The 23,777-nt window shown below is 30.5% G+C and overlaps 1 protein-coding gene and 1 pseudogene across 1 annotated transcript; one reads left to right on the forward strand and one right to left on the reverse strand.

The window, feature by feature from the left end:
• Positions 1-2,570: 2,570 nt before the first annotated feature.
• Positions 2,571-6,487, forward strand: TSBTYPE2 (tryptophan synthase beta type 2). Its single transcript, XM_022914295.2, has 6 exons — positions 2,571-2,893; positions 3,899-4,232; positions 4,316-4,532; positions 5,197-5,734; positions 5,863-5,961; positions 6,115-6,487. Exons 1-6 carry the CDS (start codon positions 2,824-2,826, stop codon positions 6,369-6,371), a joined length of 1,515 nt encoding a protein of 504 aa, XP_022770030.1. The 5' UTR covers positions 2,571-2,823; the 3' UTR covers positions 6,372-6,487.
• Positions 6,488-11,163: 4,676 nt separating this feature from the next.
• LOC111313226 (uncharacterized) lies at positions 11,164-13,842 on the reverse strand (annotated as a pseudogene).
• Positions 13,843-23,777: the final 9,935 nt, after the last annotated feature.

The raw sequence follows: 23,777 nt of genomic DNA on the forward strand, positions 1-23,777 counted from the left end.
TAGGATTAAAAATGTGAAATTATTTTTTGTTTGTTTTTCTCGACATATGAATATAAAACTTATACGAGAGTACACGCTCACACATAAAGTTGGCTCGAACTTTAATTCCTGATTGATTCCAAATAGATTCGTAGATCGAGGTTAAGAATTTTATTGCAATTACCAAAAAACCATATTAATTTAATTATTTAAAACAAATAATGGGCAGTGTTGTCATTTGACCAAAATAAATTACATATTAAAAAGTAAAAAAAACGTAAGAAAAAAAGAGAAAAAATTAAACCGATATTGTGCTCCCAAAAACAAAAATTGCTCTTCTTCCTCCTTTGTGACACCGCTTCAAAAATCCCCAATCTCAACTTCAATAAAGTTGGTGTCGGATTCAAAATTTAGCTCCAGCAAGTCTCATTGTTAACTTCCATTAACTTTTTGCTTTAGTATTTTGAGTCTTGATTGAAAATGTTAATGTTCTAGTTCTATTATGCCTTTCTGTTTTCTTTCCGCTCTAAATTAGTTTTCTCTCTCTCTCTCTCTCTCTCTCTCTATATATATATATATATATTGTCTTTTGAGAACTATCAAATCATGTTTAATCCTTACGTCATGATTGATCATGTTTATATATAATTGTGATTTAATGATATTATCATCGTGAAGTGTTAACTATTTATAATTTTTTCAAATTGTCAATCCGGTTATCCTTGGATTTTATGTTAACTTCGTGTAGTTCGTAATTTTTAGCTCAATTTGTGATGTGTTTGTTAAAAATCATTTTCTCATGTGGCATTTTTTAAAAAAATTTCTGACTTGATTTATCCTAAAAGGTTTTTATGTTTTTGTGTTTAATTTATTTAACATTTAAAACTGAAAATTTTTAGAAAAATTATTAAATATATTATCAATGTAATATTTTTAATTCCACAATATCTCTTAAGATATATTTAAAAAATAATAAAAAAATCAATTTAAAAAGGAAATATGATATATATCACTATATTAATTCTCTTGTTAAATTAAAAAACTTCATTGATAGTATATTAAATAATTTCTTAAATTTTTAGTTGTTGTTTATTTGAAATTTAAATTTGAAACTTGTATTTGTGGTGTAAGTTAAGCTAAATCTCTCTTTTGGTTTTAAATTAATATGGTTGGTATAGGTGACAAATAGGTTGGCTTGATAAAGTTTGAATTACATTATTTTAGGTTGATTTATTTTGAATTTGATAAAGTGGAATTATTTTAAGTTTGGATTATTTTAAGTTTATATTATTTTGAGTTGTATCAATTTAGGTGGAGAATTTGAATTAATTCAAATTTAAATTATTTGAGTTTAAATCATTTTGAGTTTGAATTATTTTGAGTTGATCAATCCAAACAAATCATTTTGGATTCAAATCCTTTTAAATTTGAGTCAATTTGATTTTAAGTTATTTCGATCTTTTTAAATCATTTTAGTTTTTGCTTGATAATTTGAGTTTGACTTCAAACTATTCTTTAAGTAATTTTGAATTTATTAAGTTATTTAGTTTTAATTTGTTACCTTATAAAATAAAAAAATATAATTAATTTATATAAAAATTAAAATATCAAATTTAAATGCATTAAAAATCATTTACTAATAATATGAAATTATGTTACGTTAAATATATAATTAATATTTTTATCATAAAAAAAGAATTAACTTTGCTTATGAGTAATATCATATAAATTTTGGTTGCATCTATTAATTTTTGTAACCTCTTGAGTGTTATAGAATTTGGATTAAAGTTAAAATTTTGTTTTGTTTGTAATTTATAGGGAAGTGGTGAGATTTTTTTTAATTTTAATTGGATGATCTCGTGTGTTATATTTAATTTTATTGACTTATTGTTATTTTTTTGAAGTTTAAGATTTTTTTTTTTGTTTTTGAAAGTTGTTATTTATTAATTTAATTTTTATTATATTGTTAGAGTAGAAATATATACAAGAAAAAGATTTTTAATTTTTTTAAGAGAAATAATATCAAAGAAAAAGATTGAAAAGATAATTTAAATTTATTAAATTTTAATAAATTAATAATTTATGTTATATTCATTATTTTTAATTATATTAATATTTTTATACTCAATTTAGTTTTAAATAATTTCATATAAGTATTTGAAATTATTTGAATCATGATCATTTTGAGTTTAAACCGAGTTAAGTTGAGATTAAATTAATTTAAGTTTAAATTATAAATTTTTTTTTGTCAAACCAAGTCTATCAAATTTGGGTTTTGGCGGCACTTAATTTGTTAACACTAATTGTTGACTAATTACAAATTAGTTTTTGTAAGAAATTTATTTTATGGTTTTTTTAAAATGATAGTGAACGTAATTTTTAGTTTATATAATTAAGAAAAATATTTTTGTAATATATGCTTTTCTGTAAACAATTTTATTAACCCTAACATTATAACTAGAAAGATAAAAAATTAATTTATTTCACCGAGATCCAATCTGATCAAAAGCTATATTATAAAAAACCATTGAACCTAGGCTGCTGTAGCATTCTGACCTCCAAATGAATAGCTACATTACAAAAAAAAAATTGAACCTAGGAGCTGAGCTTTTTGACTTCTGTTGCAGTTGGACCATTTAATCAAATTTAATTATTGGTGTTGCCTTGTCAAATTTAATAACATTTGTCTTCTTGTACAAAGTTTCGGAACAGAAGGAAAACAAACAACAAAAAATTGAGCAACGAGAGAAGTAAAACAGTGGCTGAAACAAAATTACCCTCTGGGTTCTTAGCAGTCGGAAGTTTTGCAGTTTCCAGAAGTACAACTAGAACCAAAAGTAAGAAATGGCAACTCAATCACTTTTCCGTGCAAACTCACCTTCCATATCAGCTTCATCAGTCATTTACACCAAAGGTAACATCTCCTTTACCTCTTTGTTACAAAACCCAAGTTGTTAAACATCTTTGTTCATTCTATTTTCTGTCACTGGATCATATGGGTTTCAACGTCAAAATGAAAACATGGTTTCAGCAAAATTATCAAAAGAAATAACATACAAGGTATCCACCTTGTTTGTGGCTGTCACTGTTGAACTTTTGGTAGTAAACAAGTAATCTTGCAACTAGAGGAGCATGAGAGAGATGTGTGGATTTTTTTTTTCAATCTCTACTGTTAGATGGAGCAACATCATATTTTAGAATGAAATGGCCCTGTCAAATTTAAAAGTTTAATTATCTGGATCATCCGACAACAGAACAAAGATTGGAACAATTATTTTATTGTTCTTGTTGTCCACCCCTTTTCCTTTTCTGACAGTTGTTTCTGTACCCATAGTTGCCCTGTTCTAGGAATTTTCTAATTCACAATACCAAGTTGATCTATGTTTGAATTTTGAACTAATATCATATTATAGAAAACTGTTCAAAACTTGGGCAATTAAGCACTCTCAACTGCAGACAACCATGTCCACAATCCAATGGTATGTGCTTCCCCCTCTCGACTTTTTATGTGGTAAACTCAAAATAAGCTACAAGGATATGGTATTTGGTCGGCCAGTTTGATGTAATAATAGGAATTGCAATATCTGCAACCTTTTTTATGCAGTTCTCTTGTTTGCAAGAGCAGCTGTGTCCAAAAGAAATGCCCTCTTCTATCTCATAACGCTTTTGCTACTTAAGATATGAGTTAAGCATGGTGTAAATTTGCTAAGGAAAAGATTTTAAGTTAAATTTCACAGTTATATCATGTTTCATTGTTGATTGCAAAGCTCTTTATGTTGGATCCTTTCACAGTTCCCTATATAGTATGAAACTGCAGTCTTTGGATTTATAATTTCTATAATATAACTGCCATTTCATGCTTAATAGTGTTCTGATATTGCTTTGACCTTATGCTTTTCAACTACCTTCAAACCTTTAGGAGAAGAGAAATGGTTTGGATGTTTTCCACTAAAGAGAAAACAAATGCATGTGAGGCTTTCAAATGGTTATAGAGTAAGAGCAAGGTCAACTACAAATGTTGATTCTAGAGCAACAGAAATTCCTCATCAGTGGTACAATCTGATTGCTGATCTATCTGTAAAACCACCTCCTCCATTGCATCCCAAAACTTTTGAACCAGTCAAACCAGAAGATTTGTCTCCTTTATTTCCTGATGAGTTAATTAAGCAGGAGACTACCAATGAAAGGTTCATAGATATTCCAGAAGAAGTTATCGACATTTACAGACTCTGGCGCCCAACCCCTTTAATCAGGTAAGCTGTTGTCAGAACTAAATGATTTTTTTTCCAAGATATTTGTGCTGTTAGAGAAATCTAATATCATTATTTGAATTTAGAGCGAAGAGGTTGGAGAAGCTTCTGGATACACCTGCAAGAATTTATTACAAGTATGAAGGTGTCAGCCCTGCTGGATCACACAAACCAAACACTGCAGTCCCACAAGTTCACTATAACGCACAACAAGGGATTAGGAATGTTGTGACAGAAACAGGTGCTGGCCAATGGGGTTGTTCACTAGCCTTTGCATGCAGCTTATATGGTCTTGGCTGTGAAGTAAGAATCATTAACATTGCTGGTGGAACTCAATTTTTTGCTTATAGAAAATCAAACAAGATTTAGATCATGTTTGTTTCATGAGATTATGATAGGGCAAGATAATATAATATTATGAATAGGATTAGATTAAATAATATCATCCTATTTTGTGTTTGATTTATGCAAAGATTATGATAAGACAATTTATTTATTTGTCAAAATTATCCTTTCTCAAAATCTATACAATTTAAATTATTGATAAATTTTTAAGTGTATAATTGGACATATAAGTTTAATCCCATAGATTAAAAATAGTCCTCTCTATTTGGGGAGGATTGAATAATCCTATGCCAAGAGGATACTAATCCTCCTTGCAATCCCTATCCCTCCTTAAATATAAATCAAACATGAGATGGGATGATTATCATCCTATCCTATTAATAATCCTATATATCAAATTGGTCACATCAAAGTGGTTAATGCATATGAATCTTACTATTTATTAAATATACAAGTATTAACTGGTTTATACCAAACTTTTTGAATTTTTACATGCTTACTGTCTTGTTTGGTCTTTACCCATTGGAGGCTTTGTGCTACAAGTTGCATAAGTTCTGCAGTTGATTTTCATGTGAATTCATGTTGTAAAGGTAAGGGCTTTCTCATTTGAAATTTTCTACAGGTGTGGCAAGTTCGTGCTTCTTATGATCAGAAACCGTATCGGAAATTGATGATGGAAACATGGGGTGCAAAGGTTCACCCTTCTCCATCTAACATTACCGAGGCAGGCCGTAAAATCCTTCAAACGGATCCATCCAGCCCAGGAAGTTTAGGAATAGCTATTTCAGAAGCTGTAGAGGTTGCAGCTGCTAATGATGATACAAAGTACTGCCTGGGGAGTGTTCTCAACCATGTTTTGCTACACCAAACTGTGATAGGGGAGGAGTGCCTTGGGCAAATGGAGGCCATTGGTGAAACCCCTGACTTGATCATAGGGTGTACTGGTGGTGGGTCCAATTTTGCAGGACTTAGTTTCCCATTTATAAGAGAAAAGCTTGGTGGAAAAATCAACCCTGTTATTAGAGCAGTTGAACCTGCAGCTTGTCCTTCATTAACAAAAGGGGTCTATGCATATGACTTTGGTGATACAGCAGGGATGACTCCATTGATGAAGATGCATACACTAGGGCATGACTTCATTCCAGACCCAATTCATGCTGGTAATTTGTCTATCACTAGCACTGAGATCCTACAGTGGCTGGAAATTAAAAAAAAAAAAAAAGATCTTTTAATGGTCGATCCATATAATTCTTACATTGTTTTCAATGATACATTTTCTGTTCTGTAGGTGGCTTACGTTACCATGGTATGGCACCATTAATCTCACATGTCTACGAATTAGGATTCATGGAAGCAATTTCCATTCCCCAAACTGAGTGCTTTCAAGGTGAAATTCTTTCATCTGAACTTAAACCAGTAACTGACATTTAAATCATTATAAATCATATATGTATGTGCTAGAAGGAACGCCTGAAAATTTGGATCATCAGTAGATTATTTTCTGTTAGAGGAAGCAATGAGATGCAACTTTTGTTTGCAGGTGCAATACAATTTGCTCGATCTGAGGGGATAATTCCAGCTCCTGAGCCAACTCATGCAATAGCTGCCACCATCAGGGAAGCTCTCCGCTGTAGAGAGACCGGGGAACCAAAGGTTATTCTGATGGCAATGTGTGGGCATGGCCATTTTGACTTGACATCATATGAGAAGTATTTGCAGGGAAATATGGTCGACTTGTCATTTGAGGAGGAGAAAATAAAAGGATCATTAGCCAAAATTCCTCAAGTGTTGGCATAAGCTAAAGAAACAATATTTATGTTGAAATATTTAGGATGAATTCCAGAATGATAGAATATTTTTTGTTGAATAACATTATGAATTTGAAAATAATCTCAGAAAAATAATTTGGTTTCTTGGATAGGAGCAGATATTGAGTTCCATGAAATGTGACAGACCCCTTGTGATGTTGATCATATTTTGCCACTAAAATGCGGTTTCTCAGTTATCTTACTGCCAGATTTTTTTCCCATTTTGGATAGAAAAATTCTTTTGTAGCCATTAACAGAGAGAAAATAAAAGGAAAAATTTTTTAAATTAAATTTTAGTTTTTCATAAATAAAAAAATTATTTTCAGATTCTATTTAATATAACGCTAAACTTAAACCTCTGTTGTGCTGGGTGGAGGATTTCTCATCAATTTTTTTTCCTTTTTAATTTATCTATGATTATTTTAATATAAAAATAATAAAAACAATTTTAAATCACAAAAAATGTATTATAAAATATTTTTTTAAAAAAATTAATATTTCATATATTATGATTATATTTTTATTGTTTTTTTTTTTTTGTTATGTCATGGGTGTTGTCTTTTTTTTTTTTTAAATTTAAAATGTTACAGGTCCCATGGGATGCTAATCATATTTTGCTACTTAAATGAGGTTTCTCGACTATCTTACTACTAGGTTTTTTTTCCGTTTTGGATAGAAAATTTCTTTTGTAGCCATTAACGGAGAGAAAAATGAAAAAAATTTTCACTTTTTATTGTTGTTCTTGTCATTCCTTTTTTTATAAACTTTTTTATGAAAGTATATTTTAAAAAACAAAGAATGAAAAATTAATAAGAGCGAAAATAAAAAATAGCTTTTCCCTTTTATTTTTTCTTTTCCTTTCTTTTTCTTAAAAATAAAAAATTATCCTAGAGTGTTTCAACTGTCGAGCAATTAACACCAAACTAAGCTCTCCAAGGGCTAATTGCCTGACAATTTAGGAAGCATACTTTTTTATATCACTAAACTGAATATTTTGGCCTTAAGTTTAAAAGACAAAAAAAAAAAAAAAAAAAAAAAGAAGAAGAAAATTTGGGTACCTAATGTTATTCAATTAGGGCCATTAAGCCCAGAATACTACTAGAATGAAAGGACTATTGTTATATATTTGATTTTGTATAAACTAAAGAAGAAAAAAATTGATTGACCGGTTGGGCTCTCCCATGAATGTGCTTAGGCCTTAGCCTATCTCAGGCCCATAACTGTGGTTCTGGTTGAAATTTGTCTTATTGTTGTTGGATTTACATGAAACTGAGGAAGCACCCTCGGAAAGATGCTGGATTTTTGTAGTGTCATTTACTTAGAGCTTTGGCACCATATGGAGCTTGCCGTCTTCTTGTCTAGCTGTTCGTTAAGGCTTGTTTGAAAGACTTTTTTTTTTTTTTAATACTTAAATTGCCTATAAGTAAAGAGAAATTATCTGTAAATTACCCATAAGTAAAAAGAAATTATCTGTCATTAAAATTTTAAAATTTGACCAACAAGATTTAGAGGATTTGATGCATATCTCCTTTTATTTTTATTTTAAATTAGTAATCGAATATAACATGACAAAGATATGTGAAATTTAAAAACTTTAAGGATTATAATTATCCAAAGAATCAAAAAGAATTAAGTGGGTACAACTACTTTCACTCGCCAAATTGTTATTGCTTCAAATATTTAACTCGGTCAATAGGAATTAGTGTTTAATCATACTTTCCTTTTTTTTTTTTTTTTTTTGAGAAAAGATGTTACAAATAATAATTAAGAAACGTAAAACCTTAATTGCCTAAAAAATGGACAAATTAAATAACTAAATCGGAATATGGATCACATATAATATAATTTATCTATAACTCTAATTTAATATATTTTAAAATTAAATTTACAAAAGTAGAACACACGTTTCATAATTTGAAAAATCAAATATGTATTTATCTATAATTCATCAAAAATAAAATTTCTTTTATATTTAATTACTTTTATTTTTTACTTATGAAACCAGTAACAATTAAAGGAGGTCAAAGTTTGAATTTGATTTTCTTTTTTTAATAAAACTTAGTTTCATTAAACAAATATATAACTCTCTTGTAGTACAATATTATAAACCTCATTAGGAAATCCATCCAACCAAATAAGGTTTTCCATTTTAACTATGGCCATCTTTTACAGCCTATGAGTCACCTCATTTGCTTCTTTGTTTGCATGAGAGATTTTTCACTCAGTGAACCTAGATAGCTCCACTTTAGTATCCTCCACTAAGTTTCCTACTAGAGATAGATTTGGTCTCACGTTTTGTTTAAATTGTGAAGTTACCATAAGTGCATCACCCTCTATGATTATCTTATGCATTCCCAAGTTTTTTGCAAACTTTGCTACTTTGGCCAACGCCATGCTTTCAATGACTTCTAGGTCTTTGATGCTATTTAGGCTCATACAAAAAGCTCCTTTTACCATGCCCAAATGGTTTCTTGTGACAGCTCTAATTCTTGCTCTATTCTCTTTTTTTTCAAGGGCTTTATCAAAATTAAATTTCAACCATCATTCCATAGGTGCTTTCATTTATCTACTATTCTTCCCACTCTTGCCTTCTCTTTTTTTTTGAGCTCTACTATACTTTAGCAAGAACTGGTGTACAAACATCAACATGGCCTAGGCTGTTCTGATTATATTACTTTTGAGTTCATCATTCCTAGCCCTTCATAATGCTTAGCACATCATTGCAAATCTGTCTAGCTCATCCTCATTTAGTTCGTTTGTTGCTCAAGCCAGCCATTGTCTGACATCTCTTATCTGCCTATCTTGTTAGTCTTCATTTGGGTATGCAAGCCTCCAACTTTCCTTAGCACATATACAATCCCTTAAAGCATGCATTGTTGTCTCGTTTTCCTCATTGTATCTTGAACACCGCACATTTTCTATAATTCTTTTCCTCTGTAATGTTCCACATACTAGCAATATATCATTCCATATAAAGATTCTAATCTTGTTAGGTATTGATAGTAGCTAGACCCACTTCCAGAACAGATTCATATCGCTATTGCTTATGCCTCCATTATCCTCTTCCCTTTGGCCTATATTCATTTATTTTGAGACCAGTCTATGATATCCATTCTTTATAGAGTAAACTCCATTTTTGGTGTAGTGCCAAATCAAAACATCCCGTTGACTACTCAAGCTAATGGGGATAGCTCTAATCTTTTTTGCCGTATCCTCATGGAACATATTATCCAACTTTCCATCGTTCCATTATACCCCATTTGCATGGAACAAATCCTTCACCATTCCATCGCCTGGTATACCGTCTGTTTGAGGAGTGTGATTAAAGTTGCACACTGTTGGGATCCACTTATCATGCCAAATCCTGATTTTTTCCCCATTTCCCACACGCCACCTTAAGCCAAGATTTAGGATAACAATTCTTTACCAAATTCTTTTCTAAGTATATGAAGGTGCTCTCCTTAATTCTGCATTAAGAAAATTAAATACCTAGCTTTTAGCACCTTGTGAACAAGCAAAAAAAGATTCTGCATAAGTTTCCATCCTTGTTTCGTAATAAAGGCCTTGTTGTACAAACTCATGTCTCTAAAGCCTATTCCACCCTCTTCCTTCCTTGTACATAGTTTTCTTCAACTCATCCAATGGACTCCCCTTTTTTCCCATGGAGTGCTACCACAAAAACCTATTAATAATCATGTTGCTCTCATGGTATAGGCTCTTTGGGAACAAAAAACAAGACATAGCATATGCGAACATAAATTATATAACTGCTTTAATAAACATTTCTTTTCCTCCAGTTAATAGCCATATGTGACTCTAATGTTTTATTTTCCTATTCATTTTCTCTAAAATCTCCATGAAAGCCCTTTTTTTCTTTTTGCCAATGAACATAGGCAGCCCTAGATACCTCTCCGGATTAGAAATGGATTGGATCCTAAGCAAACTCTTTGTCATTTTGATGGCATCTTCACTTGTATTTGAGCTGAAAAACAATCTTAATTTATCATAATTGATATGTTACCCAAAACCTTTTTCATACACCTTTGGCATGTCTCTCACTATATTGCATTTCCTTTGCTTTGGCTTAAAGAAAAGCAAGTTGTCATATACAAAAAATAAGTGAGTGATTCTTTGTCCTCGAGCAATAGCTCGGACTTCTTGTAATAGGCCTTCCCTTTGGTGACTGGATAAAATGCCGACAATCTTTCTGTACATATTAGGAACAAATAAGGTGAAAGGGGGTCTCCCACATATGAAGAGAGAAATTGTCACTCACAAAACTGTTTATAACCACCCTATAAGAGACAAAGAAATACAACTCATAATCAGGGATTTTCATCTATTACTAAAGCCTAATTTACCCCTAATAGCATCAAGACACTACCATTCCACCTAGTCATATGCTTTGCTCATATCCAATTTAAATGAGACCTAACCATTCTTATCTCTCTTTTTCTGTTTCATAATATCATAACGTATAGATCCGTGAACTTACCGTTAGACTTGAAATGAAAGGGAGTTGTCACAAATCTTTGTTAGTTAGATGTAATTGACCACCTGATTGAAGTTAGTCTGCAAAACAAATGTTAAACTCGAAAATCGATTACGCCTAGAGAAAATTGTAGCATTTCCACAACGCTCATCCAATGATGATACCAGTTTCGATTTTAAATTATCCAAAACTTGAATTATTATTTTTATTACATAAATAAAACAATAAAACCTCAAAAAAAAAATTATATATTTTTCTATTATTTTTTTTTAATTTTGAAAACCTTTTTTATGAAGATTTTTTTTGAAAAGATTTTTTCAAATACTCTTAAGCTTCAAGATCTTTACATAGCTAATAACAAAAAATAAGAAGAAAGAAGAAATCAAAATTAGAAGAACAACCTTCGTGGAAATGACCTTGAGGGGAAGGTTGAAGAGGTACGACAGAATCTTCAATATCATATTCAGCATAATTGAAGGCCTGCACGTTAACCAGATCAATAGAGACCTGATCTGTCGAAATAGCAAAACCAAACTCACCAAGCTTCCAAACTTCACTTGATGTAATCAGGACATTCTCAAGTGATATAGTCAGCTGAATAAGATGTGCATTGTTATGAAGAAAATCCAAGGATTCTGTAATCTGAAGCAACCCATGCTTCAAATTCATTTCCATCTTTACAAGGTCTTTAGGAACCAGGGCCACATTCTCATCCCAGGGGCATTAGCCACCGACGCAAACAATAGTTCGGTAACCATCGTCATCGCGTTCTTATTTTCATCCAAAGCCAGGACCACGTATATCACTCCTGGATGCCTCAACCTCAAAAGCCTAGCCGCATCTGATTGTATCAAATCTAAGAAAGAATCCTCCACCACCTTGGAAAGGCCCGCATGCGCGCATGCCTCTGAAAACACCTTCTTGTCCAGAATCCAAACGCAAACCGTGGGATACTGGTGGAGACGGGTTCTGTCCATGCCTTGGCCAAGTACAATTTCCAGGCAGACCCTGGTCTTGCATATCCGATCTGGTCAAGGAGCTCATAGTCCTGAAGAGCTTTGGGTCCAGTAACCTCCTGAAAAGTAGGTTGGACGATTTTCTTAATGACCACATAGTTACCTGCAGCGTTTATACAGCAATCCTGAAAGCATTGATCTGCTAAAAGGGCGAGAGTAGCAAGGAATGGGAGAACCAAATAAAACAAGAGAAACAATCTTGAAGATCCCGTTGCCATACCGCCTCCTGGAGAACGAGGCAGCATTTCTTGGCTGTCACCATGAGAGTTTTCCACCCCTATTATCACTGAATGGAAAATGATTCCCATTTCCAAAATCAGGAAAACCAGCTTCTGTTTTAGCTTCAACAATTCCCCATTCGAAACCTTGGCTAGTGGGCCACCCTGGAGCAAGAAATACAGAGAAAAAAGGCGCCAGTGATGGCACTGCTGCTGATGTTGATGGTGGGAAGTTATACTTAGTCCATAATTATGTGGTTCACTGTCATGACTATGACCGTGGTCATGGAGGTCATGATCATTCAAAGCATGGTCGTGATTATGACCCAACAAGAGAGCCACGGCGACATTAACCAGTAAACCAAATGCAGAAGCCACGAACATGAGAAAGCCTTGAACATCACCTGTGTCATGCTATGGCTTCATAAACAAGAATGCCGTCTGGAAGCCATATCAGCTGGATGGAAACAAAGGCACCAAGAATTTCAATCCTAAAGGGTCCATAAGATTGACGTGGATTTGCCTTCCGAATGCCCAAAAGGAGAACAAGGGGATTGCATATGCTGCAACGTCTGACAAGAGACGGGCTACATCAGTTAAGATTGCAAAACTGTTGGCTTTAATTCCTCCGGCTACTTCTACACTCCTAAGGACAATGCAAAGCACTACTGCCATCAAAAGTTTCTGCATAGAGGTTGCACTTTCCTTTACTTCTTTATAACTGGTTTGAGCGTCAGAAAACCCAAATGCTACGCCTCCACAAATCAGACTTCCACCCTGGCTTGTTTCTGCGGCTAGCACATCTCCACGTATTTCAATCATATGCCCTTGCTCAGAATTTTGCACTTCCATCTGATTAAATGTCTTGCTGTTATACATGATGATAATGCTTCCCATCATTTCAGGTACAGTGATCAAATTGCGCATATGGGTTCTGATTGGTTCAGGCTTATCATCAGATGGGGCCTCCCTTTGTGCCTAGCAGAGTTCCTTAATTAAAGCCTTAGGCTTTCTCTTGATACCCCTCTGGAACCTTCTGCGAGCACGAGCAGGGAAGAGCTTGGCGAGTTTACCAGTGGATATTTCAAGTAGGGTATCCAAATTAACGCCTCTGAATCTAAACTTACTGAATGTTCTCTTCGGCACTCCAGCCATAGTCACCTATGTCTTTTTTCTTTTTTTTGGGTTGGGTTTGATTGTTGAGGATGCGGAGACATTAGAACGTCCTGGTGATGAAGACAGAGACAAGCTGGCAGATTCATTTTATCGTCTCGAACATCATGAAGAGGATTTGCAGAAGAAAGAAGTTGAACCAATACTAGTTCGCCTTCAACGAGTGTCCGATGCCAGGTATTCAGATGACTATGCGCTTAACAAAGCTCTCCGTGGCAAACTCAGAAGTTAAAAGAAAAGGGTTTTTGAAGAAGAATCTACTTCCAGGAAGATTTTTAGCATTCGATTCCTTCCAAGAAGCAAAGAGGATTCTCCTACTGCTGCAGGAATCCCCTCACCTCTTTTTTTTGGCCTCTTGTCTTTTTTTCTTTTTTCTTCCCTTTCCTTTTTGATTTTTCCTTCTTTGCTCTTTATTGCCGGCTGTATATGCTTGATTCTCTCCATGAATTATGCCCACCAAATCTGAGATTGAATCACCAAGAATCACGCTCCAACGGATCCATGATTGAATCACCAAGAATCATGCTCCAACGAATCCGAGATTGAATCACCAATTTCCTTCTTCCTCCTTTTTTTTTTTTTTTTTTAACTAATAATAATAATAATAATAATAATAATATATAACAATAATATATAATATACTATAATAACATATAATAAAATAAAAATAATCCTAAAAATAATAACATTGAACATATATGAGTCTCTACACATAGTATGCAATAACTCATATGCTATAAAGACATTATCAAGTATAAGCTTATCTAGGATAAAGGCACTTTGGTTTTCACTAATACAAGTTGGTAATACCAATTTTAATCTATTAGCTAAAGTTTTAGCAATAATTTTGTAAAGTATATTACGCTGGCTAAGTGGCCTGTACTAGGTCATTTTCCTAGGACTATTAGTTTTGGGGATAAGGACAATATGGGTTTTATTGATACTATCCAAGCTACCAATTCCATTTAAAAAATCTAAATAGAAATTAATAATTTCAGGTCCTATGATATGTCAAAATTTATGGTAAAATAATTTATGCATACCGTTGAGTCTAGGAGCTTTGGTAGGATGAATTTGTTTGACTATTTCTCGAATCTCCTTAGTTGTGAACTTTGACAGGAGAGATTCGTTCATTGCATTTGTGACACAAAAAATAATTAATCCTAAGATATTAGCTGGATCTGGTGGTCTTTGAGACTAAAAATTTTTTTTTAAATATCTCACTGCTTGTTCAACCACTTTATGTTCTCTTTCATGCCAAACCTCATTCTTATCTTCTACTCCAGTCAATCTATTCACTCTTCTACGTTGAGATGCTTGTGCAAGGAAGAGTCGTGTATTTTTATCCCCATCCTTCTACCAATTAACCTGGGATCTTTATTTCTAAAATACTTATTCTTGTTCAAGCAAATTGTTAAGGTGCACTTTAACCTCATTCTCTATGCTTAAATTAGCATCATCAATAGCCTTTTATTGTGCCACCTTCAGTTGGTCATGTAGCTCTTGTATACATTTTTGTCAAACTTGGAATTTGTTTGCATACCAATTTGTTTGCATACCAATCATCAAGCTTAGCTCAGGTCCCACACAACTTACTTCTCGAATCTATGTAATCCTAATAAATCCACTTTTTAACCATGATCCATGCAATCTAGTTCGATAAGCCATACAGCTCCAAAGTATTTTCTTTTCCTCGATGACCGATTCCATTTATTTTGCTTAGCCCCTATTGTGTCGATTAAAATTAGACAACGGTCCAAAGTAGAGCAAGTTAGGTGCCATAGTATAAAGTCAAGGAAACTATCCATCCAATCCTTATTCCTAAAGGCGTGATCCAGCCTTTCTTGGATCCTCTTCTCCATTGTTCTGCCCTTATACCATGTAAAATTGTATCCTATGTAATCTAAGTCATGAAGCTTAACATCTTCTAATACTTTTCGAAACTCTTTTAGTTGTGCTATTGGTCTCACTTCTCCCCAAACTTTCTTCTTGTTCCATAAAATCTCATTAAAATCCTCTATGCAAAGCCACGCCTGAGAATAATGATGACCCAATCTTTTCAATATATCTTATGCATTATGCCTAGCTTGTGTAGCCAATTTTCCATAAAACCTCATAATCCTTCATTCTTTACCATTGGCATCCACAACCCCCATATCAATGTGATACTTAGAATAACATCTTAGTAACATATTAACTTCATTCCACAATATCATAGTTAAAACCCCACTCTTTCCTACTGCAGCAACCACAAGCATTCCACTATATTGACATGCTTTTCATACCTTATCGATCTTTCTTTTATTGGACATGATTTTTGACAAGAAACCCACTTCGAAAACTTTTTTTTTTAGAATATTCCAAAGATCATGAATTGCACATGGGTTTCTAGACCCATGGCAATTCTAAGCTAGACTTCTAATTGTATTTGGTAAGACTGGAAGCTAATCACCACCGTTTCATCATGATTGTCCTATCTCACCTTCTCTTCATCACATTTGTTCCTTTTTAGTGTCACATTGACGTCCATATCATTTGGCACATAGTCCTCATGCTTCCTTTTCCCCATCTCAATTTGTCCACGTGTTTGTGTAACCCTTGGCTAAATGCTCAGTTAAGGATATAATGTTTATATTATTTTTCAATTAAAGATTTTAACTTTAATTTGATTCAATGTAGGATGTAATGTTTTTTAATTTGTTCAAATAAGGCCTTTTATTATGGCTGTGGATTACAAACGTAAAAAAAAGCGTGAATCGTTGTTTTACAATATAATGAATAGATAAAATAACAAAAAACTGTGCTTTCTCCAGCTTTTCTTCTAAAGTAAATTCTATTTTCTCTTTTTTTCTAACCAAAGAACAAACACTTAGAAATCAACCTTTTTCTTTATTAATCTTATCGCCAATGACCACCACTGGTTTTTGTCCTTTACTAGTAGCATAGTTTCATTGTGGTTCAAACTAGAATTTCTGGTTCAACCTCTTTTCTAAGTTTTTCTCTCTCTAAATCTTTAAATCAAAACTCAACTACAACCCAAAAAATGAAAAGCTTAAGAATTATGAAATCTCATCATAGAATCCAATGCCATTTGCCATTCACTATGGTGCCAATCGATCAGCATCTCCTCATCTTCCCTTTTCTAACTCTGTTTAAAACAAAAAATTCCTAAAAAAAAAAAACCCAAAAAACCCCCTTGTTGAGAAATTTTGAAAAAGAATCAAACCCAAAAAACACCTTTACTAGGAAATTCCCAAAAATAATCAAACTTAGGAAGAACCCTTGCTGATGAATTCTAGAATCTTGCTACTGTGGTTGCTTCTGTGTATTGGAAGCCCTTTATTGGATCAATTACTTATTTGAGGTTAGTTGTTAATTGCTGATCTTGCTAATAAATTTGCTTTGTTGATTGCCTAATAAAAAAATTTTCCTTAACCCAAATAACTTCTCAAAACAATTGATTTACTGTGTATTTTTTCCTCCTTTCAAAGATTAAAAAATTTTGCCCAATTTTCTTGATTTTAATGACTTTTGATTGTGAATTGTTATTGTCTGGCCTTCATTGCTTAATTGTTCGAGGTTAATTGTTGTGTTTAGTTTTACTCTGTACTTCCTTATTGATCATCAATTGTTGTTGTAGACAACATTTTTTGTCAAAAAAATTTTAAGATAGAAAATGGGCTTTCGGTTGTGAACTAAGCTCAATTAAAAGACGATACTTTTGGTAAATACTTTTATTTTATTATTTGTACAACTCATACTTATGGGGAGCGTAATAGTTGGTAGTCAAATTACTAATATACATACACTATATTTAGCTTTTGTGCGTTAAAGTAGTCAATTCTATGCCATTAGTAGCTAACTCGTCCATTTGAAAATATAAGATAATCAACTCATATGTGCATGGTAATCGATTGCCTAGATAGACAATCTTTTTGATTAGATTTTTTAAGTTTAGAATCATGCTATTAATCTTTAGAAACTTACCTTAAACTATTCTATAGCTTAATATGACTTTTTTTTATTAAGTCTTTACTTACTTATATTATTTTTATATTTTAAAAATATTTTTAACAGGATTTTACTACCTTTTCTATTAGATTACTTAATTTTGCTATGACTTCATTGAATATATGAAGTAGGTGACACGAAACAGATATATTGTTGATTTACATTTTTTTTTCTTTTGTTGTTTATAATCTTCTAATTTTGTTTTTGTTTTTCTATCATTTTACTACCTTTTCTCTTGAATTACCTGGCCGTTTTGTTACGAAATGCTTTGATAATAAATTTTGTAATTACGTCTATCTTTCGCTAAACCATTTTACTATCTTTCTCCTAAGTTACTTGATTTTGTTATCACGTTGTTGAATATATGAAGAATTCAAGATAGGGTATAAGAAAATCATATATTCTTGATTTATATATTTTTATTTAGAAATAAATTTTATTGTGATTAATTTGCTGATTTTATTCAAAGTTGTGGTAATAAATCTTGTAATTTCGTTTACTTAAGCTTATAGGAAACGTATATAGAAGCTGATGGTAGAAGTTCCCGATGGCTCTATCAACTTGATAAATGCCATCGTTTGCTTACACAAATTGACTTGGAGTTGCTCATTTAATAAATGTTGTTATAATTGCTAAAAAAACCGTAACAATAAATCAGTTCCATTAAATAATATGGTTAATTTGAAATGATTATAGAATTGTATTTTTATTTTTGATAATTAATTATTTGTGTAAGAAGTGATTCCGAGGGCAAGCATTTTGAAAAAAAAAAAAAACACTTCAATAGAGATTGGAGATTGATCTAGAATAGAAATGTCAATGAGTAGGGTATCAGACAAATTGAGCATTCTCAATTTGTAGATTTTTATATTATACGCATTCTCAATGTGTAAATTTTTATATTATATTTATTTTCGTACTCATATTTAATGAATATTTTAAATTTATCTTCATCTCCATTTTGTAAATATTTAATGCAAATCCATAGCTTTTTTAAAAATAAGATAAAATAAAATATTTTTCCTTGTTTTATTTTGTATATTTTAAGTAATTTTTATAAATATATATATTAATATATATTTTTTCAATAAAAATATATTAATTCTAATTGTTATAACGGTTTTGGGACCGTCAGACGTAAAAGGTTTTAAAATTGAGAGAAATAAAAGAGAAGTCACCACCAATCTTTTTTAGGGTATGAATGGCCACCCAAAAGTTTATCTTTTTAACAAAACTATAAAAATGAGTTTAAATTTTATCAAAAAGATAAATTTTGATCTACGAAAAACTAGGTTAGGCTCGGGAGTCGATTACGTGTGGGGAAAGATTAGCAGCCCCACAACGCCTATAAATTGGTACCATTTAATTATGCGCTATTTTCAGTGTTGGATAAAAATGGTTTTGACTTAAATTTAATAATAATCTCTTTCATTTTTAAAATAAAAATTTTGCTAAAGCTTTTTATCTAGGAATATTGTAAAAATCTTTAAGTTAAAGAATTATTTTAAAATTCTTCAACATCTAAGTAAAATTTAAAACAACTCTTTTCGCTTAAGATTTAATATGATAATCCTTAAAATGAAATAACAATCTTTATAAAAAATAATTGATAGTGATTCTCTAACATCTAGGCAAAGTACGAAAAATTATTTCTTTCGAAATGTTATTTTTATTTTATTTCACAAAATTTTTAAAAAGTGTATTGTCCTATTTTAATATAAAACATTTTATCATCAATTAATAAATAAAAATTAAAGACAGAAGAATACAAATAATTACCTAAGATAACATGCTAAATTATATATGCTGATGAATGTTATGTAAGATGAAATGTGATTATGAAATCGAGCTCTTAAATATAATGAGATTACCCCAACTCTTCAACATCTAAGTAGAACTTAAGTGTGATTGTTTATATTTAAGAGTCTAATTTACTAGTATACTTATTTATTAATCCCATTATTAAAGTAAATTAAGAATTCGTGTGAAAAAACTTAATGAAATAAAATTTCCTAAATACCCCACTATCTAGGAAGCATTCGGAGACAAATCATTTCATATGAGATTTTTACACATATCATTAAAGTTTCAAAATAATTTTGATTTAAAGTAAAATTTAAACATTTCTAAAAATTGCAAACGCTAGGTGGACTTTCGGAACACGTTCGATTTTTATGAATTTCAAAAATTAACTTTTTTATAATAAAGAGTTAATATTAAAAATATATAGGTTCATTTAAAAAAAAAATTATTATTATTATTATTATTATTATTATTATTATTCTTTTCAAAATGATAATTTTTCAACATCTAGACAGAATTATCATATTTTAAACATGATTAAAAAAAAATTCCTTCAACATCTAGGCAGGAAAAAACTTGTTCAAGTGTTTTTACAATCAATTTATATATATTTTATTATTATTTATTTGCATTTAACACTTGTGCAAATATATGTTAAAAGAATTAAAAGTATTAAAACATCTTTTTTTTATTATCATTATTATTAATTATAAACACATACACTTATTCTAATAATAATAATAATAATAATAATAATAATAATAATAATAATAATAATAATAAAGTTAAAATGATAAAAAAATGTAAAAAAAAATACCTGAATCGGACCAGTCAACGATTCGATCAACGTCGGTTCGGTCCAATCTGATGGTTTGGAGTTGAGGTGGTTCAAATCGGTTCAAAGCCGATTCGATGGCGGTTCATCTGGACCGACTAAAGGCTATGTAAGGCGGGTCAATGGGTCGGTTTACCCGGATCTCGAGTCGGGTGGATAGATACGTACGGATCTTTGGTCCAAAATGGCGTCGTTTTGGGTTTTTTTTTTTTTTTATATATATATAAAGCCAAAGTTATTTTTTTAGCTCAGTCTTCTCCTATTCCCAAAAAAAAAAAAAATTAGAGCTCTAGGGAAAGTTGGGGGGATCCATCGATGATCGATCGCCTATGTCATGCTGTTGCGTCGGTCGCCATCTGGGCCACCGTCGGTGGTGTTTGAAAAATTTTGAAATCCTCTAAGAAGCTTTCTTCAACGCGAGCTTTTCAGATCCGATCTCCTCTTCGTCGAAAATGCCCCCGATCGACATAGATCGGGGTTCAAAGTTTTCTGTTCTTTAAAAAAAAAAAAACTGAAGTTGATGATGATTTTTTATTTTTACAGGTAGTCGATGCTGGGTTCCTCGCGGCTTAGGCGAGAGTTGTGTGGCTTTGTTTTTGTTTCTCTATTTGTGTGTTTGGGGACCATTTGCTTTCTATTTGGGTTAGAGGTAGCATTGTAAGGTGCGTGGGGTGAGAGGGTGTTTGATGTGATTTTTTGGTAGTGGTTATTAGTTTAAGTGCGAGTGATGAGGGGTTTTGGGTATCTAAGTTTGTGTTCAAGAATATGTCCCAGAAGAGAGAGTGTTTGAGGGCAGTATGTCTGGTGGGAAAAAGCTAGGTATCTAGTGCCAAAGGTTGTCTGAGAGAGCCTGAAAGGGGAAAAGTTTGGTGTTTTATAGGGCTGGAGACAGTGGTAGCCGGTGAGCAAGCATTTGGTAAAGTATGGGTGCTGATGGTAGGGTAGGGTTAGTGGTTTCAAGTAGTAGGAATAGATCGGGCGTAGGGGCTCTGATGGGATCGGGGAAGGTAGTGGCATGGCGTATGGACAGGTCGGTGCCGTACACGGCACCATACCTATCCCTATCCCAACTTTCCTTCCATTTTTCTTTTTTTTTTTTGTAATTTAATTTTAATTTTAAATTTTTTTTATAATAAAACTTTTAACAAATTTTGTAATAACTCTTTTTAATTAATTAAACCAATTCATTACTATTAACATTAAAAATATTATTACTATCATACAAAACCAAACAAAACAAATAAATAAATAAATGAATAAATAAATAAAAATAAAATGATATACTCGAACAAAATCTGGTGTCTACACTAATTAATCTAAAATAATGATTTATATCATTTAATAAAAAATCTATTTATTAAATATATAAAAATATATATGTAAGATACAAGTGAGGGACGGGTAATATATTATCTATCCATATATCTAATAATAATTTTAAATTATACTCATCCATATAATATAATACTTATTTTCATTTTTAATCGATTAAAAAAATTAAATTTCTTATTAGATATGAATAAAATTGATATCTTTAATCTAGAAATTGTTCACTAATGCTTAAAATATATATATATATATATATATATATATATATTATATAACAACATACATAAAAAAAATTTGCCACATAAGTGTTTAGTGGACAACCCTACTAAATGACACATATGATAGTTTTTTAAAAAATAAGATAATTTCATTTAATTACAAATGAGTTAATTTTAAATTTATTTAAATATCAAAATTATTCAAGTTATAATTGAAAATCAAATCAATTTAGAGATATATATTCTAAAATTAAAAATATGAAATATGAAATTTATTTTTTTAATAAATAATTTTAGTTGTTTACCAAAAAACCTTATTTAGAAAATTATTTAATTATCAAAATCTTTCAAATATGTTTAAAAATTACAAAGATTAAGTTTATCCAAATCTTTCAATAATCTTTTTTATCTTGATTTAAAAATTTTGATTTAAAAAATTATCTTTTTAAAAAATTTACATAAGACATTGAAAATTCAAATAATTTTATGTAAGATTTTGAAAATTCAAAAAATTCGATTTTAAATCTTTAAATAATAAGATTATCAAAATAATTACATCAATTTAAACTGTAATTATCAAATTTATATTCAAATAAATGTAAAAAATTTAATATTATCTTTATCACTTATTATATCCATTTTAAATTTTAAAAATGATCTATTTAATCCTAATTGTCATTAAAGAATTCTTCTATAAATTTAAAATTAGAAATGTAATGTGTTATACATCAATTTTTTAATTTTTTAAGGTATATTTTACTACTACTGTAATTTTTTTTATTTATAAATTTTTTCTAAGATATATTTTATTGTTATTACAGTTTAATTCTTATGAAAAATAATTTTTTTTAATTTAATTTTTTCACATATATTCTAACATTTTTCATATTTTATATAATAATTTAGTCAAGATTATTAAAGTGAAAGTGTATTAATACTTCTTTTATTTAAGATTATAAATATAATGTGTTATACGTCAATTTTTTTTTTGTTTTAGTAACTTTTTTAAAGGTGTATTCTATTATTATTTCAATTCTTTTTTGTTTATAAAATTTTTCTAAGATATATTTTATTGTTATTATAGTTTTCATTCTTATGAAAAATAATTTTTTATCAATTTATTTTTTCTTTTTTAACATATTTTCTAACATTTTTCATATTTTACATGATAATTTTGTTAAGATTACTAAAGTGAAAATGTGTTCATAGTTCTTTTCTTATTTAATTTATCATTCAACAATATTATTTTTATTTTTTCAAAAAGATATAATTTATTTTTATTTAATATAATTTTACAAGTGTATAAATATTATTGTAAACAAAAATATCAAAAAGAAAGATAATTTTTTTTGTTATTTTTAAAAATTTTATTTTTTAATGACAAATTAAGATATATAAATTTTATATACGTTATAAATTTTAAAATTTTAAATATAATTAAAAAATTAATTTATATATATTTATATTAAATAAATAAAAATTATTTTGTGTATCGTACTTATTATTATCTACTTAAGAGTAAATGAGAGACTTAAGGCTACGTAAGACAGCGAAATGAAAGAGACGTAAATGATGTGATTCAATGAGATTTGTCAGCCTGATGTGGTACGCTCCTTGTTGCGCATAAACGACATGCATACGCCATCAATTATATGAACTGAGACAAACAGTCAGAAGTGACGTTGAACTAGGTTGTGTTTGTCTGTCCTAACAGAAATGAAAAGATTAAAATGCTCTTAGACCCTAAATACCATTGTAAAAAATTTTACCATAAATCACCAATATCGGAAAATCACATCTTGCTATAAAACAAAAATGACTATGTGGCAAACAACTTACAAGTTAATGACAGTTTGGTAACATATTATTTAGTCTATACCTTAAATATTTGATTTAATAATAAATGTAATGAATCTTATTAAAAAAAGTGAATATCTTATGCTCCTAAATTGTAGTTTGTTGAAAAACATTTACACTTCTAGCTCGACAAGTTAGCTGATAGTTGGTGTCAACACTTGGTGACAAAGCTAATATCTAACTAATCTCATTTTCTAAAAAGGTAATTTTAATTTTGACGCCACGAAAATCCAAAAATGAGTTAAGTCCATAGCAACCACTATAATAATTATTATTATTATTATTTTAAATATGACAATCAGTTTCCTTGTCTCTTTCACTCTCCTCAAAGCCCAATGAACATTTGAATTCAAATTAGGTGCACAAAGAGTAGAGAGTCAAAAGGGATCTAGAGATTTAGGTGCCATTTTACAATCACTTACATCACGTTCTAGAGATTTAGG

Source organism: Durio zibethinus, chromosome 23 (assembly GCF_047325235.1).
Source record: "Durio zibethinus cultivar Kanyao isolate XHJ-2024 chromosome 23, ASM4732523v1, whole genome shotgun sequence".
In the NCBI taxonomy this organism is placed as follows: Eukaryota; Viridiplantae; Streptophyta; class Magnoliopsida; order Malvales; family Malvaceae; genus Durio; species Durio zibethinus.

Bases quoted from the DNA above. Each gene is read 5' to 3' on its own strand.
- TSBTYPE2 (XM_022914295.2), top strand. From the start codon at position 2,824: ATGGCAACTCAATCACTTTTCCGTGCAAACTCACCTTCCATATCAGCT. The intron at 4,533-5,196 runs GTAAGAATCATT...AATTTTCTACAG, and splicing joins TATATGGTCTTGGCTGTGAA to GTGTGGCAAGTTCGTGCTTC. The intron at 5,735-5,862 runs GTAATTTGTCTA...TCTGTTCTGTAG, and splicing joins TCCAGACCCAATTCATGCTG to GTGGCTTACGTTACCATGGT.